General features: G+C 36.7%; 1 protein-coding gene across 1 annotated transcript in view; it reads left to right on the forward strand.

Moving 5' to 3' along the window:
* Positions 1-16344, forward strand: part of DIAPH2 (diaphanous related formin 2) — a 958873-nt gene that overhangs the window by 696484 nt on the left and 246045 nt on the right. The window contains exon 24 of the mRNA XM_032331686.1: positions 2188-2352. Within this exon, the coding sequence (XP_032187577.1) occupies positions 2188-2352 (165 nt within the window). The remainder of the gene's footprint in view (positions 1-2187; positions 2353-16344) is intronic.

Below are 16344 nucleotides of genomic sequence, written 5' to 3' on the forward strand. Positions count from 1 at the left end.
ATCATTGATCTTTTTTAAAATTTAACTCTAATTTTTATTTTTTTTATTTTTTTATTTTTTATATTTAATTTATTTTTTATTTTTTTTTTATTTCCAGCATAACAGTATTCATTATTTTTGCACGGTGGATTTGGTTTCCTTTATTCTTCGTTGTTAGTCTACTTCCCTTTCTCTGAAGCATTCTTACCAATTTACGTTCAAAAGTTATTAGCCATGGAAGAAAGACTAGAATACTCCAAAATGTTCTCAATATTTGCTTCTGAGTTATTAAAAATTTTAGTGTGTTTGTTTTTGTTTTCTAGGTCACCTAAAGAGGTTTTTTTGTTTGTTTGTTTGTTTCTTTGTTTTGAGCGAGAGAGATTGGGTTGTCTGGGTAGCACAATCAGTTAAGCATCTGACTCTTGGTTTGGGCTCAGGTCATGATCTCAGGGTCCTGAGATTGAGCCCTGAGGTGGGATCTGCACTCAGTGCAGATTCTGCTTTGGATTCTCTTGGGGAGGGGAGCAGAGGGAGAGGGATAGAGAATCATAAGCAGGCTCCACACTCAGTACCACACCACAGGGCTCCATCTCATGACCCTAAGATCATGACCTGAGCCAAAATCAAGAGTCAGAAGCTTAACCAACTGAGCTACTCAGGTACCTCTAAAGAGTTAATTTCCTATATCTGTATCCTCTATAATCAGGAAGAAAGTACTGTAATTTATTTCTTCAGGGATAAATTTATATACAGTGATACCTTTAGTCAGACACATTTACATATTTGATTCGTTTATATTTTGGTACTGGTTATCATTTTTTTGATAACATTGTAAAAAGGATATAATTAATTTCTGGATAAACAGCTTTTCTATAGCATACTACTCAAAGTGTATTCAGGACTGGCAGCCTCAATATCACCTGGGAACACATTAGCAATCATAATTCTCAGGCTCCTGGGCTCAGTCCCAGCAAACAGCAGTCTGGGTTTTAGCAAGCCCTTTAAGTGATTAAGGTTCTAGCGCTATACCAGAACTTTCCACCTCTTTCCCGTCTCCCTTTCTCCCTCTTCCTTTCTCTTCATACCTCCCTCTTGCCTTCTCTCCTCCTCTCTCCCTCTCCTTCCCCTCTTCATGTAGGATAAGCATGCGTGTGTGTACACACACACACACACACACACACACACACACACACTTACACAGCCTATATATAGAATTCACTGTAACCTCTCTCTAAATAGAATATGTGTATTTAAAAAAAGAATATTTTTTCTAAGTTTTTTGTTGTTTGTTTCTGCCCTAGCTTGTTCATTAAAAGATAACTGAGGCAGTTTTCTGGTATTTGTATTTATATGCCTTCACTTAGTGAACATGTTTTATATGGTTATAAATTAGATAGTTTTTTTTAAAGATTATGTTTATTTAATTCATGAGAGAGAGAGAGAAAGAGAGGCACAGGCAGAGGGAGAAGAGTTTCCCCACTGAGCAGGGATCCCAAAGCAGAACTCTATCCCAGGACCCTGGGATCATGACTTGAGCTGAAGATGCTTAACCTAAATCTGAGCCACCAAGACATCCAAAAGATAACTGAGGCAGCTTTCTGGTATTTGTACTTATATGGTTTCATTTATCAAACATGTTCCACATGGTTAAACATTAGATAGTTCTGCCTAATTTACAGATTTCTAGAACTCATTAACCAATATAATGACTGTAGCAAGTTATCATAGACTGAATTGTGTCCCTGCAAAAATTCCTATGTTGAAGCCCTAACCCCCAAAATCTCAGAATGTGACTGACTGTATTTAGAGATAGGGTTTTAAAGAGGCAGTTAAGTTAAAATGAGGTCCTTAGGGTGTACCCTACTCCAATATGACTAGTATCCTCATAAGAAGAGGACATGAGGACACAAACACAGGCAAAGGGACCAACATGTGAGGATATAGTGAGAAGGTGGCCATCTGTAAGCTAAGGAGATTGGCTACAGAAGAAACCAAACTTGTCAACACCTTGATATTGAATGTCTGGCCTCCAGAATTGTAAGAAAATACATTTCTGTTGTCTAAGCTACCCAGTCTGTGGTATTTTTTTATGACGATCATTGCAAATTAATACATAAGTATTTATAAAAATGATGGTATACTTCAATCTTAATATCTGGTGATTGCCTTTAAGGTACTATTGGGTCATGTTCCTTAACAGAAAGCTACAGCTTTACAAAGAGTGCCAGAGACCAGTATGAAAAACTGTTCACCATGCACAATAACATGCTAAAGCTCTATGAGAATCTTGGAGAATACTTTATTTTTGACTCTAAGACAGTGAGCATCGAAGAGTTCTTTGGTGATCTAAGCAACTTCCGAACTTTGTTTCTGGTGAGTAATACATCTTAAAGGATTGCAAGTCCTGTTGCTTGTGTTTTTTTAAATAGTCTCTTCTATTAGCATTTTATGTACCTATTGATCATATTGACTTCATGTTATAGACCTTTAGCAGGAATGGACAGATATTTTATACCTGTGACATAGATAAAAATGGTTGGCTGACTTAATATATAATGGAGACTTAAATGAATAATATTCAACGTTAGATATATATGGGAATTTCTCTACTGAAATTTTGTAAGAATGAATGAATTGGTACTTAAATTATGTTAATTTTTATATAGCATAGTATTGTAATTTGACCTAGCTTAAAAATTAATATCTAAAGTCATCTTTCACTTAATACATTAAAATGCTATGATTTGTGAGCAAGTTTTTGTCATAGTCTTTATAAGAAATCAACTCTACATTAGACTATATAAATGACCTGTAATATTCACATTTTCTTTCATAATGTAGGCTCCTGTTTCAAACTATTAACTCTTGGGGATAACAGGAAATACTAGCATTAGTTAGAGATGGATAGTCAGGGTGCCAGTTATGAAGCTAGAGGGAAGCAAAAGCTTTACTGTATAAATGTTGTGGAAGTAGTTCTCTGCATCTAGTGAAAAAGGAGAAGAGCACAGACTCTGACTATGATAGTGGTAGATATGTGTAATAGTTGATACCAAATAAGTAAGGTTTCATGTATTTTAAAGAAGAAATTCTAGCAATTATCCCCAACAGGAAGATCAATTAGCAAACAAATTCATTGCAGTTTGAGATACGTTTCTATTCCCAAAGCAGTTATTTGCTAAAAAAGGCTTGCTCTATTAATTGAATATGTTGTGCCATGAAATTGGATTGGGGTATGACTTGCACAGTCTGTGAAATACAGATATTTTTGTGGAAAGCGTTTGCTTTTATCTACTGAGCTGGGACATATAACCCAGAGCACATCCTATTTTTGGTGATAGAAGCTTAAAAAAGCTTTCATAAATATGACCATTTGTCTCTTTTTTTTCTGAGAATTTTAGCTTATTTTGGTCTCTGGTCTTTACTCCCTTAATAGACACACATATTTAACTTTTTAGCTGGCCAGTAAGTCGTAAAATGTGTTCTGGCAATGACTCACCCAACTATTTTCAAAACTTAAAAGCTGTAAGTATGACATGAACCTGTGCATACCTACATTATATCTACTTGGACTATTTTCAAGAAGAAAACAAATATGTTGAAAAGGAATGGAGATTAGAAAATATACTTCAGTTGACACACTGAAAAGGTAAATCCAATAAATTATTTTGTAACATCAGTGTGGGTAACTGGATGTAATTATAGTTAATATTGTCAATCTCCTATTAAAAAGTACCTTGTTTTAGTGGATTGGATGTGAAAACTGTCACATTAGTGGCCCTCACCTCCCTGATGCAGTCATAGAATAGAATTTGATGTACTCCCATTGTATAGCATCGGTTTAAGGACAATTCCTGTATTGCAGCCTGTTGCTTAGAAATCTTGCTAAGAACTAGAATTAGAATTGTATTACTTCTCAATCAAAAGTTTTTTTTGTTTTTTGGTGGTGGTTTTTTGTTTGTTTGTTTTTTGTTTTTTGATGTGATGATGTAATTTTTAAGAAGACCTGATTCAGGGCGCCTGGGTGGCTCAGTGGGTTAAGCCGCTGCCTTCGGCTCAGGTCATGATCTCAGGGTCCTGGGATCGAGTCCCGCATTGGGTTTTCTGCTCAGCAGGGAGCCTGCTTCCTCCTCTCTCTCTCTCTGCCTACTTGTGATCTCTCTCTGTCAAATAAATAAATAAAATCTTTAAAAAAAAAAAAAAAAGAAGACCTGATTCAGTGACCAGGCGTTGTCACTAATAAGCTGTGTGAATTTATATAAGTCATTTATCTTTTGTAGCTACTTATTTTTTTAACTAAAATGAAGTGATTTTACTCCTGATCTCTAAGAATTTATTCCTCTTTAGAAGTCTGTGAGCCACAGAATTGCAGAGTCATGTGAATTACATAGATAAATAGGATATATTTGTCTACTGACTTCACTGTATGTATAGCTTGAGTATAGGAAAGTATTTTGTCACAAATTATTCTCATTGTAAGTAAGTTGACATTCTGAAGTCCATTTTCGTGTACATTTATGTTAATTTCTTTAGACCCTGCTAAGATTGATTTTAAAGATTTCAAAATAGGTAACTATTTCCTATAATGTGTCCTGGTCAGCCACTGCCCTCTGCCTTTCAGAACACTATTACTATCATTTTTATCTGCAAATCATTATTGACTTGCTGGCATGAGAGCCAAGTGTGCAGCTTATTAGTTGTTTTGAACTTGGGTCGGTTAGGTATTCTCTCTGGGCGTCAGTTCCCTCATTTATAAAATACAGGTGATAATTCCTGACATATCTTTCTCAACACTATGTGAAAACACCTCATAACCTATGCAATGCAGATGGAGAACATTATTAGTCATATTCTACCCATCCATTTGATGATTATTTATTGAGAACTGTTTTGATTTTGGTAATGCTCTAGTCCAGAGATAAAAGGAAAATAATAATCTCTCTCTATCTATGAATGAAAAGAGACAGGTAAGTAAATACAATGTAATTTGATAGTGCTGCCTTAGGAGTATCAAGGTGCTATAGTAATGCACGGGAAGAACTGCCTAACCGTGCCTGAGCTGGCCTGAGGAGCCTTCACAGAGAAAGTGATATTTGGGCAGAGTCTGGAAAAACCCATAGGTGTTTGACAAGTAGATTTGGACAAGCAGATTTAAAGCTTTTACACCTTACCTATAATAAGCTGAACACTCCTAAATCAACATCACCAACTTCAGTCAATCATGTTCACCATGTTCCTGTTTCATAGTGAACATGAAATGATTTCACTCTCCCAGGGGAGGGAAGAACCCAGAAAGAGAGACAAAAATTGTGATCGCCAAAAGTTCCCATTTTCTTAGTGTTTTCTGTATTTGGCCTCAGGCTTCCTACTGCTAAAAGCATATTGGACTATACATGGAAGCAATAAAATACCAGTATTGCTGAGAAGAAAATAAGAGTTCTGATTCATATGCTACCAAAAATTACTTCCAGATGAGCTCAGAGTTTCATCCTGGGAGATGTATTTGGCATGTGCAGCATAAACAAAATGCACATAGCAAAAAGTCTTCCTCAGAGAGATATCATCTAAAGGATGGAGAAAATGGAAATAAACAAAAGGGTTTGACATTATGGATTAAGACCTTTTTCAAAATAAGCACATTCAAATTAATGGAAGCAAAATTGGATAATCTCTGTGAGATGCTGCTATATTAATTATTCATATCATTCATGTTATTTGTTACTCAATTGAGGATGTTAAACATATTCAAGATGCTTGTCCTGTATATTAGCATGAAGATATATGTAATTGGAAACATTTCTAAATTCAGAATTAAGTCTCTCTTTCTAGTTAGTTTCCTGACATCATCAGAGTTAAAAAAAACTGTTTATAATATATTCAAGATTAATTAATAATCCCTAAATTTATGTTGAATATTTTGTAGAAGAAAATAAAATTCCACATTTATAAAAGGTTTAGACCTCTTTTTTTGCTTATTCTTCTTTATGCTTCAGTTAGTTCAAACAGTTGGCTACAGTCTTTTTTCTTTCGAAATACTTTGAATAGAATATCCAAAATCAATGAACCTTATGTTTCACTGCCATGCAGTACCTTGCTTAGGCATAAAAATTAATTTCAGCTCTTGGGAAAGTGTTTGAGGCAAGTATTATACTTCAGTAACCTTCATAGCTCCAAATAAATTACAGAAAATATTTCTTTTGTCTTTTAAATCTGGCAGTTTCCTATGGATTCTGTATGTTTTTGTTTTATTTTTTAAAGACCAATATGTTACCCAGGCACACAATTTATTTTTGTTTTGTGTATGTTCTCTTTCTATATCTCATACATTGGACATAAAGGCAAAAGGCTTTATAGAATTAATAGATTCATTTACATAACTTAAGAAAACATTATCATTACTATTAATCATGCTGGAAGATTTCCCCTCAACAAAATAAGTATTTGCTGCTATTCATTTGATAAATAAACTTTAACATTTTTTAATCAGAATTTCCTCTAACAATTTTTGAATAGCTCTTAGATGAATATTAAAATGATTAAGTCTCAGGAGGCTAAGTGATAGCTGCATTTATATCATCATTCAGTCTTCTTGCTTCTATCTCCTAAATGTCTTACAGTCCATTCATTTCTTTCAAGCCCACTGATGCTATTTCGTTCTGGGCCTCTACTGTCTCTCAGCTAGACTATTATAATGATGTTCTTGATTGGTATCTGTGTCTGCTTCTCTTTTACTTCTAATCCATTTGCAACATTAAAGTCAGAATAAAACTGAAAACAAAACAAAGAAGCCAGTGTTACTTTCCTGACTTAAAATTCTTTAATGAATTCTCTGTAGCCTCAGGATGAAATCTAAATTGTTTAAAATCAAAGTGGCTTCTAAAATCAAAAGAAGTATGGTTGCTTACAGACCAGACCATCTAGGCTTGGCTGACTGAGCCATAATCACTTAATGTGAATTATCCTCCCAGGCCGGCCGAAGGTGAAGTATGAAAGTGGAAGCAGCAAAAGAAGACAACACCAAGTGTCTAAGGGGACCTGAGCCTCTTAGAACAGAGAGAAACTTTGGGAGCACAGTATTAAAACTAAATGAAAGCTTAAAGGCAAATGTGTGACTGTCATTATGCCTTAGTTGTTCCCATAGCTAGTATGGCATGGGGAGTTATAAAACTGAGGTTATTCTTTTTTTTTTAAATTTATTTTTTATAAACATATAATGTATTTTTATCCCCATGGGGACAGGTCTGTGAATCGCTAGGTTTCCACACTTAACAGCACTCACCATAGCACATACCCTCCCCAATGTCCATAACCCCACCCCCCTCTCCCACACCCCCTCCCCCCAGCAACCCTCAAAAACTGAGATTATTCTTATCTTAATTCTCATTTAGGGGTGATCTTCCTTCTATCTTAAGTAATTGTCCTTTCAAAATCTAAGCTTGCATGAGAGCTATGTACCTTTCTTGGTTGGTGGAGATATTTAATTTTGAGAAGCTCTCATTTCTCTCAAGTCATCTTCCTCTTTATAAGGCCTCAATCATGTCTAAATCCAAAATATAATTGGAAAGCCAAAGTGAACACCTGTAGTTCGTTAGACCCAAAAGACTAAACTGATATATACAGAACATTTTTATTCATTCATTACAGGAAATTTGCCTTTAAAGGAATGAGGATGAAATTTTGCATAAAAAGATTGTGTATATATAATCCCTGATCCAAGAAGACTAAGTTATTTTGACACATTTTTAAAGCTTCAGTTTACAAAGTACTTGACATTTAAAGGAAACTTTAGTGTGGTATTACAGAAATGGTGGACTTACATACTAAACCAAATATATTCTTTAATAAAGGAGAGTAATCAGTAATATAAACTCTGTTATCTAAAGTTCCATCATCCAAAATCTCTGTTAGATGCCTCATAATTTGATGTATCTTTGTTTTGCCAATATAATGATAATTAATAATTGTAAAGATACTTTAGAGAAACTCCAGAAAGCCTGATGTGCCTCTCGAATAGTATAGCTTTATTTGTAAGCTAAGTATCTCCAGGCCTCAGCAGCTGTGAGTCCAGATGGCGGTCACGTCAGTAACAATAATCCGGACATCCCAAATTCTCTCTTCTTTACCTCTGCTGGCAGGACTCAAGCTCCCTACGAAGTTTCCACTCCAACAAGTACATCAGGAGTCATCTTATATGGGCTCAGAAGATGTTAGCTATAGTTATGACTTGACATTTGCCCACAAATATTTGAGTGCCTGCTAGTCTAGGATGATGGGAATATAGCAGTGAACAAAATAGTCAAAGCCCTGATGGTCCAGTCCTGCTTCCATTCTGGCTCCCCTCTGCCTTTTGCTGGCAAACCTGTATGGGGCCGCTCTCAGTGAAAATCCATCTGGACCAAGGTTGCAGTCAGAGATATTGCTCCAGTTTGCCACCAGTCCTGGTAGTACCATAGTGGTGGTATGCTCAGTGCAAAGTTAGCTGTGTTCACAGCACACTTCATAAAAACAGTTCCTTTTGCTTTTCTTCTGATCCCTTTCCCCTTGAAGGCTTAAAAAGTTTTCAAGTCCTAGAGACCTCAAAGCAATCCTAAATCCATAAGCCCTTCCATTCCCCTCCATCCTTCCTTTTGTTCTGTCACATAGGGATGTATGTAACTTCTCCTAGAAGCCAGGGACAAATAACCAGCATAAATCCTTTCATGCAAATGGACCCTAAGGGCCCACCAACTACCTCTCTTTAATCACACACAGACACACACAGACACACACACACACACACACACATACACATCCCTTTGAGTTCAAATGGGACCACCTTACCTATGTAGCCTTAGGGTTATTTTGATTTGTTGCGACTCTTTGAAAATAGGCAATTCATATAAAATATATGGTAACTCTGTTAAGCAGAACTTTTGACCAGAATTCATCATATTCCTCATTCACCAGCTGTGACAGAGAACAGACTTTACTGTATTATATAGGCATCGTTAATTTTTTTTTTTTTTTGGAAAAAGATACCACCTATCAACTGTTGTATTCTGTTTGACTACTTTCTTTGGGCCAGGAGTAGATGTCTATGTCCTATTTTTCTTATGTAATTGTTCCTTGTATAAAAAAAACTAAATATATCATGAGGAACTAAAGGAATATGTAATAAAGCAATATGTAATAATGGCATACATGGTTTAAAGAGAACCACTTTAGAATAATATTGTAAACATTTAAAATATCATAAATGTTTCTAAAATATTTCTAAAAAGTTGTCAGAATTGCTTATGGCAAGATGAATATTGTCCTTTAAAAATCTAAGACAATGTCATAGTTAACACTGAAAATATTAACAAAGTCAGTTTAATACCTTCTTTTCTTATTAAAGGTCTAGTAAGAACTAGAACCAGGAAACAAAATGCTTTTGCTTTAGTTCTAGCAACACCTCACATAGAATTTTTCAAGGAAGTGTTTCTCATAAACAAGTTATTACTGAATTATGTCCAAACATCAGGAAGTAGGAAAGTTACAAAATGAGCAGTAGAGTATACAAACTGACCTTTTCCATAGGCCTTGAGAATGGCCAAAGCTATTAATAATTACAACCTGAGCCAAAAGATCCCAAAAGCCAATTCTACTGGTACCACCAGTTTGTCTTCATTCTGCTTCATCCTTATTTATCTATTTGCTAATGATAATTTTATTAGAAAAGATGCCCTAGCCCCTGTACAAGGTAGTAGGAGGCAGGACTCTCCCTGGAATCCTGTCCATGGAGATCCTTTTGCCTCATCTGCCCACTTCCTCTTCTTCTCCCCTACCTTCACTACTTCCCAATTATTTTACCAACTGTCCAAGAGGATTTTTACCCTAGTGCTCCCTTTTTGGCCTAGATAACCCTTTAGTGTGCTTTTATACCCTGTAATGTGTTCATTACCATATCTCAATCTTCACCATAAATTAGCCTACTCTAGATCAAACACAGGGCTGATCACTAACAACATATATGAGTGACAGTGAATTAATAATGCAATGAGTGAACCAAAGTACTAAAGATGAAAAATTAAGATGTTGGCTCCTCAGAGCTCATATTCTAATGGGAAAGACTGTCAAATGAACAAATACTAATAATGAAATGTGATACATGTACACAAAGAGCTCATGAGCACAGAAGAGAGAGTCATTTATTCTGATTTAAGGAAGGCTTTGAAGAGTAAGTGACATATGAACTGGGTCATCATTGTTTTTGCTACTGTATGGCCTTTCAATTTAATCTCTACCCTTTTCTTCTTCCCCACCTTGTTTGGTGTTTGTTTGTGGTGGTAAATATATATTGTTTTCTAGTTTTCCATGCTGAATTTAGAGTGGAAAAACAGCTATTTCATTTCTGGGGAAGCAGCTATCAGATCATTATTATGATCTACAGGTTATCCATCATATGCTTGGACAAACAGTAACCAAGCTTCAATTATTTCTTAACTACCGACAGCTGTCCCGAGCAATAGACTAATTGATGCAGATTATCTAGGGTAACAACCGTTGCTTAAAGACTGACTTGTCTGGTGTGACTTTAGGACAGTCATAATGACCCAGGAATGATTTTGACCCGCTGGGAGACATTTGGCAAGGTCTAGAGACAATTTTGTCTATCATAACCAAGGAGGAGGTACAGCTGGCATTTAGTGGGTGAAGCCAGGAATGCTGCTAAACACCTTACAATGTATGTAGAGCCCCCACAATGAAGAAATATCTGGTCCAAAATGTCAGTAGTGCCAAGGTTGAGAAACTCTCCTTAAGGGTTGTCTGCTGAAGATTTTTTTTTTTAATTTTCATTTGGAAAACAATGTGAGATGATTTGAATTAGTAAGCAAAATTTATACTGGATAACACATAACACTTAATAACACATCTATTTGTCATATCAACTTAATATTTTAGTGATAATTTCACTTGTCAAGTTGATTGCTGTATGGTGTGTTTTAGTTACTAATATTTTCTGTATCATTAAAAGATGCCCTGGTTCATATGGCCCGTAAAATTTTTAAATCATGTGTGTAAATTGTATGAAAATTGGAAAGTGTAGGCAAAAAAGAAAAAAAAAATCAAACAAAACTCTCTTTCCCAAAGATAAGTAATATTAATACCTTGGCATATAGCTTTCCAGCCATTTCTCTGTGCATGTACCTCTATGTTTAGATTTTGAATATATTTCTCTTGAAATAATAACAAAAGGTCTTGTGAAAATTTAAACTCTAAAATTTGTATTTACTGGTAAAATCCTAGTAGCTTATGCCTGTATGGATGTGACCATCAGCATTTAGTGGATGATACCATTGGTTATGTCTTCAGTTGTGATTAAAAATGTTAAGTGACATATTTCTTGACTTTTTTTTCAAAATACCTGGTCTTTGGTACCATGCTACCAATCACTGACTCTTGGAAGCTACCTATAAATAGATCAAAAGAAGGAATCTCTCTTTCTCTTTTCCTTTTCTGTATAATACCCTCATCAAACTTCCCTGTGGCAAGGGGCCTTAAATTTGTAATTGGTGAATTGCCACTTGGGCCCATTTACACTAGTGTTTCACAAGCATTCTGCTTCATATTTAGATTTAAGAAGTATCATTTACCTCAACTAGGCTGTCTTCTAAGTTGAAAAATGCCATTTGTTTGTTAATTATATAAAGGCTCATAATTTAATCACAAAAGCTTTAACAAAAGTAGTATTATGATTATCAATTAGTACAAGTGTTCTTTCAAATATATATATATATATTTCCTTTTGTTTTCTTTCATTCTCTCCTTAAACCAAAATTCAGAGTCATAGAGTAGTATCTTAAACCTGTTTTCTTGAAGATCTGACACATTAGAATCCTGATCGTGAAATGGTTCCTATTTTTGTTCATATACCTGTTTTGAATTGAAGTGTTTGGTCTCATGATAATCAGAATTTCCTTATATTCTTGATGGGGCTTGTGGGCAAATCAGACATTACATGGTATTCCTCAAAACCTTGGAAATAGACCAGTTATCCCTTCAAATCTTGGCATTTTGAAATAGAAGATGTTCAAAGTTCCTTATTCTCAAGATCTTAGAAATTCTGTGTTCAATTAATGGATTACTAACCATTATATAATGGGTTAGTTTAAGTCATTTTTTTCAGATTTCATTAATAATGCACAAAAGAGCCAAACTTGCTTATACTGGGGATGGTATATTTTGGAATATTGTATAATTTGTTTTTACTCATTTGTCTCTGGTTTAGGAGTAAAAAAAAAAATAAAGTTTCATGTACATTAGAGGCATATAAGTGCAGCAGTGATTAGGAAGTGCAAGGCAGATGGTGAAAATGGGGATGAAATAATCAATATAACTATAGTGACCGATATAATCTTGAGATGAGAGATATGGATTGATATCCCCAACAAATTGGAAACTTTTAAGTTGAGGTTTCATTCTTTCATTCTTTTTAGTGTTAATAAACCATCCTCCTTCATCAGATGCCATCTATAAGAAAGTATTTGCCCAAGTACTTGCTCCTTAGTTTACAATTTAAGATTTATAAATAAAAAATCAATTTAAGAATAAGCCTCTTTATTATATCATAATCATGTGGTCTTTTTTTCATATTGTACTAAAAGTCTAAAGTATAAAATATTTTCATGGAAGTATACTTTCATTACATTGGCACATTATTTAGGCAAAATCTGTTTATAGGTAAGCCTTCAGGTAATAGCCTTTAAGGCATAGGCCACATTCATTTATAACTATCACTGTAACTGCTTGTGTATGTAGATCATTGCTTAAGTATTTCTGCACACACCTGAAAGTAATTGCTTTAACTTTGCTTTTAAACAGACTAGCATGTTTTGCTGTTTGCTCTTTTTCATAGTCTATCAGCATTTTTTGGGCTACCAAGTAACAGAAAGCATAACTAAAAGAATACGGTTTTACTCTCACATATCAAAAGAAATGTGGAGGTAAGGCACTTATAGGATTGGTTAATTCAGTAGGTTAGTGATATCACTTAGGACCTGAGGTTTTCCAAATATTTCTGTTCTGACATCCTTGGCATGTTGGGTCATGGTTGGAAAATGGCTGCAGTTGTCCCAGGCATCACATGCAAATAAAGTGATATCTAAAAAAGAAGAGGGTGTCGTTGCCTTCCATGAAGCTTTTTATTTTTTTTTAATTAAAGAGAAAAACTTTCTTGGAAGGCTCTCTGCATATTTTTCCTTTGAAGTCTGCTGTCCAGGATTGAATTACATGCCCATCTCTAAACTAATCTCTGTCAAGAAGAATCTTGAATTAATCTTGATTCACTTCTGGGATAGGGGCAAGACCCCTTCCCTGAGCATGAGACTATGCAAACTGAGCAACCAAACCAACCCAGGGTTCTTCCAGCAAGTAAAAAGGTTGATGTTGGATGGATTAGAGCAGAGAACTAACAGTATCTACAAAATACACAACACAAAAGTACATTGCTCAATACTGAATTGTCAGAAGTTCCAAATTGTCAAAATACAAATGAGTATATATGTATTTGTGAAATGTGTGCTTTTGTTCATTTAAGAGTGTGTGTGTGTGTGTGTGTGTGTGTGTGTGTGTGTGTATACACATTTTAATCATGGGGAAGAGCTACAATGGTGGAGTACTAGGAGGACCCTTGGCTTGCCTCCGCCCTTGAACACAGCTAGATAAATATTACATCATTCTGAATAGCCAAGAAATCAGTTTGAAGACTGACAGAACAAACTCTACAGCTAGAGGGAGAGAAGAGGCCATATCATGGAAAGTAGGACATGCCGAGATGTGTGGGGGTTGATAAAGATGGTGGATGCTGCAGAGGGGAGGGAGTCCTAGTTACGGAGAGAGAGCACACAGGGGATTGCCAAGGAAATCACTTCCCCAGCCATTGACTGGGAAAATGAGAAGGGCTGATTTTCAAATTTTTTTCAACCAAGGGGCCTCAAAGACTGGAGTTTTAGAGGTCTGAGGCATAGCTAGTATGGAACCTGGTGGTTGCTACAGTGCTTCTGTGGAGAAGAAAGGCAGAGGGCCCAATAGCAGCCTACAGAAACTAAAAGTGCCTTAGGACGCACTGGGAGAGATAGATCACCCTTCCTGGAATGCATCTGGGAGAGGTGACATTGCCTGTCTAGGGATAAAAAAGCCGGCTGGTGCCATTACACTCCCATGCCCCTCAGCATCATGTAGAGACACATAATGAGGGCAGCTACCCTGGGCACGGGCTCTTTGCTGCACTTTACTCCAATATCCATGCCCCTGTGCTTTGGTGCCACTGCCTTCTGGAACAAACCTTCATCAGTCCCAGCACAGTGAGACCTGACCTCAGAGGACCAGTGTGGGACCCTGAAGTTTGGAGTTTTAAAACTCAGCCAGCCTGCCTGAGATAGAACACAGGTGCACTGTGTTGCTAGGTGGGCAGATGACCAGGACGCAGACAGGGTGAAGGCAGGGATCTGAGGGATTCCTAGGGTGCACAGGGGAGAGTGTTTACTCTTCTGGGAGGGCTTCCCTGGACAAAAGTGGGTGCAAACCCCCCTCTCTGGTACCAGAGGGGGCTGGTGCTATTTGTCTCCCCTGTCCCCCAGCATAAACTAACTTCAGTAACTGGCACAGGGCCAGTAGTGGCAGCCTATACTGCTTACACCAAGCCCCAGCCCCCCACACTCTGCAGGTGCTGCTTTTATTGGTCAAGTGTGCCTGAGAAACAGAACAATGGGCCCCTCCCCCAGAAGACTAACACAAACCCACACACCATGTGTACTGACCATAGAGTTCTGCAAAGCTTCAGCACTACTAGAAGTAGCACCAGATCTCTTTTAGCAAGCCGACCAGAGCACACCTAGTTAATACTTCCCACACTTTGGCCAAGGTCCAAACACGCCCCACTGTGGGCAAAGAGAAACTCTGCATAGGACTGACCTGAGGGAAAGAGCAGCCAAAACACAGCGGCAGAGTGCACACACAGAACGCACACACACTTCCTGAAGTGCCAGGCCCTGGACAGTGTAGGACCTCTTCTTAATAAAGTCATTACTCTCAGGAGCAGAAAACATAACAGGCTTTCCTAACACAGAGAAGAAGACAGAGACCTAGACAAAAGGCCAAGATGGAGGAGTTCATCCCAGAAGAAAGAACAAGAAAAGGTCATGGCTAAGGATCTAATCAAAACAGATAGAAGTATTATGCATGATCCAGAATTTAAAGCAACAGTCATAAAAAAGATACTGGCTGGACTTGAGAAGAGCACAGAAGACACCAGGGGGCCCCTTATAGGAAAGACAAAAGATCTAAAAACTAGTCAGCCTGAAATAAAAGATGCTGTAACTGAGATACAAAACCAACTGGATATATTGCCCACAAGGATGGAAGAAGAGGAACAAGTAAGTGATACATAAAATAAAACTGTGAAAAGTAATGAAGCTGGAAAGAAGAGAGAAAAAAATGTGGGATCACAAATGTGAGCATAGGTACTCAGTGACTTCATTAAGCATAATAATATTCTTACCAAAGGAGTGCCAGAAGAAAAAGAGAGGGGAAAGGGGCAGAAGGTTATTTGAGGAGATTATAGTGATAAACTTCTCTGATCTGGGGACTGAAACACATCTAGATCCAGGAGGCATGGAGAACTCCCATCAACAAAATCAACAAAAGCAAGCCAACACCAAGACATTGTAGTTAAATTTGTAAAATTTAGAGATAAAGAAAAATTCCTACGAGCAACAAGACAGAGGAAGTTCCTAACTTACAAGCGAAGACAAGGGATGACTCCACAGAAATGTGGCAGGCCAGAAAGGAGTGGTGTGATATATTCAATGTGCTGAATGCAAAAAATATGCAGCCAAGAATACTCTATCCACCAAAGCTGTTATTCGGAATAGAAGGAGAGATAAAAAGCTTCCCAGAAAACAAAAACTAAAAGAATTTATGACCACCAAACCAGCCCTTCAAGGAGTATTAAAGGGGACACTTTGGGTGGGAAAGAATGACCAGAGGTGACAGAGACTAGAAAGAAACAGAGAAAATCACCAGAAACAACAAAACAAGTAATAAAATGGCATGAAATTTCTATCTATTAATAATCACTTTGAATGTATACGGACTAAATGCTCCAATCAAAAGACATAGGGTGTCAGAATGGATAAGAAAATAAGACCCATATCGATGCTGCCTACAAGAGACTCATTTTACACCTAAAGACACCTCCAGATTGAAAGTGAAGGGATGGAGAACCATTTATCATGCTAATGGATGTCAAAAGAAAGCTAGAGTAGTCATACTTAGACAAACTAGATTTTAAAGCAAAGATGAAGAAGGGCACTATATCGTAATAGAAGAGGACTATCCAACAAGAAG

This window comes from Mustela erminea, chromosome X (assembly GCF_009829155.1).
Source record: "Mustela erminea isolate mMusErm1 chromosome X, mMusErm1.Pri, whole genome shotgun sequence".
In the NCBI taxonomy this organism is placed as follows: domain Eukaryota; kingdom Metazoa; phylum Chordata; class Mammalia; order Carnivora; family Mustelidae; genus Mustela; species Mustela erminea.